At 35.0% G+C, this 2,500-nt stretch overlaps 1 protein-coding gene across 2 annotated transcripts in view; it reads right to left on the bottom strand.

Annotated features, from left to right (window-relative positions):
- The window catches only part of FEZF2 (FEZ family zinc finger 2), a 4,677-nt gene that overhangs the window by 1,577 nt on the left and 600 nt on the right, over window positions 1-2,500 (bottom strand). For both annotated transcript variants that reach the window (XM_072127885.1, XM_072127884.1), the window contains 3 exons: window positions 1,776-2,500; window positions 1,236-1,370; window positions 413-545 (listed from right to left, as the gene is read on the bottom strand). The exon at window positions 1,776-2,500 is cut by the window's right edge. In XM_072127885.1, the coding sequence (XP_071983986.1) occupies window positions 413-545; window positions 1,236-1,370; window positions 1,776-2,500 (993 nt within the window). The remainder of the gene's footprint in view (window positions 1-412; window positions 546-1,235; window positions 1,371-1,775) is intronic.

Raw genomic sequence — 2,500 nt, 5'->3', positions numbered from 1 at the left:
ATTTTTCATCCGAATATTAAAAAAGTAGCATTTTTTTTAAGGAGAAAAATTAAGCAGTGATCAACTATAAAAAATATATTAACATTTGGAAAAGAGCTGATCATTTCTCTGCAGTAAGTCGACGATTTAATAATGTTGCTAATGTAAATAGTGAGAAAACCTTATTCATTTCTGATTCAGAATAATATACAAAACTAATGAGGAAAATAATTATTAAAGAAAGAGACACCATTTTTGTTTACCATGAATATATAAAATAAAATGATATTATATAATTCAACAAAAATAACCATAAAACCTTTAAATGAAATACTAAATATTATAAAACAATTAGGGAACACATGTATGATCTACTAATGAAAACAAGAACGGAAATTGCTGCACGTGCAGTAGAGTAAAGCTGGGTTATTACCTTTTTGGTGAAATCCTTTGCCACAAAATTCGCAAACAAACGGCTTGTAACCTGCATGGATTCTGATGTGGGTGTTTAAGGTGGAACTTCTGTTGAAGGCTTTTCCACATTGGTTACACTTATGGGGTTTTTCCTAACAAAAAATTAAGAATAATCAATTGTCAATTGGATAGATAGATAGATAGATCGATCGATAGATAGATAGATAGATAGATAGATAGATAGATAGATAGATATATATGAGATAGATAGATAGATAGATAGATAGATAGATAGATAGATATGAGATAAATAGATAGATATGAGATAGATAGATAGATAGATAGATAGATACATACATGATACATTTGAGATATATAGACGTGAAATAGATATATACTGTACATAGATATATCAGATAAATAAATACTAAATAGATAGATACTGTAGATAGATAGATAGACAGATAGATAGAGGAATTAGCTCGATAAATAGTCACTGTAGATAGATAAATAGATGATGATAGAGTTAACATATATTGGTATGAAATAGATATATTGTAAAGATGATAGATAGATACTGTGGATAGATGATAGATTTTAGATATATAGAAATCAAAAATGATCTATACTGTAGATAGAAGATATATTGACACGAAATAGATACTGTAGATAGATAGAGGAACAAGCTCAATAATAGTTACGATAGATACTGTAGATAGATGATAGATTTGAGATATATAAATATAAAATAGGTAGATACTGTAGGTAGATGATAGATAGATAGATATGAGATAGATAGATAGATAGATAGATAGATAGATAGATAGATAGATAGTTGCTACCTGTGTGTGGATGATTTTGTGCCTGCACAGGGTACTTGCTTGCCTAAATCCCTTGCCACAAACTTTGCAGACAAAAGGTCTGGCCCCTGTGTGAACTGGCATGTGTCTGGTCAGATTGTAATGTGCATTGAAAACCTGAGAAGGAAAATTCACAACGACAAAGAAAACAAATGAATATCAAGACCGGGATTTGATTTTAAAATAAATCTCAAACTAAAAAAAAACATATAATAATTATTCATCCCATGACTTAGGGGTCTGTTCTGGCTTGTACTGAGCTACAAGTTTTAGCAGGATGCACGCTGAGACTTCTAGTTCTACATAGTTACTATCATGACATCACCTTTAATTAGTCATTTCCTATTAACGGCAATTATGTTCTCCGTTTAACTATAATTCTGTTTTGATATTTTTATCTTTACATTTGCATTTGTAATTATAAATAATTAATCGCATTGTTTAAAATCATATAAAACAGCAACAAAATTACCAAATGAAGAGAGCTAATAATACGGGTCAGAGCAGGAGGTTGCCCCTTACCTTGCCACACACTTCACAGGTGAAGATCTTGGGTTTGCCATCTATAGGGTTGGCACTAAGTTTGCTCTGGCTCTTTGGGTTCCTGTCCACAGCCAGTGCAGTGTTTTCTTTCATCACCTGGTCCAGTTGACCCGGTAGACGTTCCTTGTGTGGGTATTGAGGAAGAGGGTACTTTTCTGGGCAGAGGCTAGAAATTTTAGCATTTTCCAATAAGTAGAGTTTATGATGGGCACTTAGTGTGGCCTGGGACTGGGCATTTAAAATACTAGAAGGGATGAGCTGTCCATTGAGGATATCAGAAGGGTTGTAGGCAGAGTCCAAGTAGTTGAAGTAATACAGAGGTCCATTAGTCCCTGGTGGCATCCCTACTGTTTGGTTGATCACCTGAGGTTTTATCACCCTACTGCTTGGCACAACCGAGTGGCCCATGTTGAGATCATTTTTGCAGCACATGCCACAGTTCGCCTTGCACAGCCCAGAAGAGTTACACACAGGAGCCCTCAAACTGCTCTTCCATAGCTCCGAATAATTCAGCAGGGTCTTGGAGTGGACATCATACCCCAAAGACTGCACTGGGATCATGCATGGAATTGGAGAACAAAGGTTGAGAATCTTCTTAGCATCGCTCTCCAGTCCTTGGTTGTGGTCAAAAATTGTAGGCTTGGGATCTGAAGACTTTGCCATAATTCGTTCAATGGAGAAGGCCAATGATTTGGGGTTAGTGG

Source organism: Engystomops pustulosus, chromosome 10, assembly GCF_040894005.1.
Source record: "Engystomops pustulosus chromosome 10, aEngPut4.maternal, whole genome shotgun sequence".
NCBI classification, from domain to species: Eukaryota; Metazoa; Chordata; class Amphibia; order Anura; family Leptodactylidae; genus Engystomops; species Engystomops pustulosus.
Note: the sequence above shows the minus strand (reverse complement) of the source record. Positions and strands in the feature narration are given on the sequence as shown.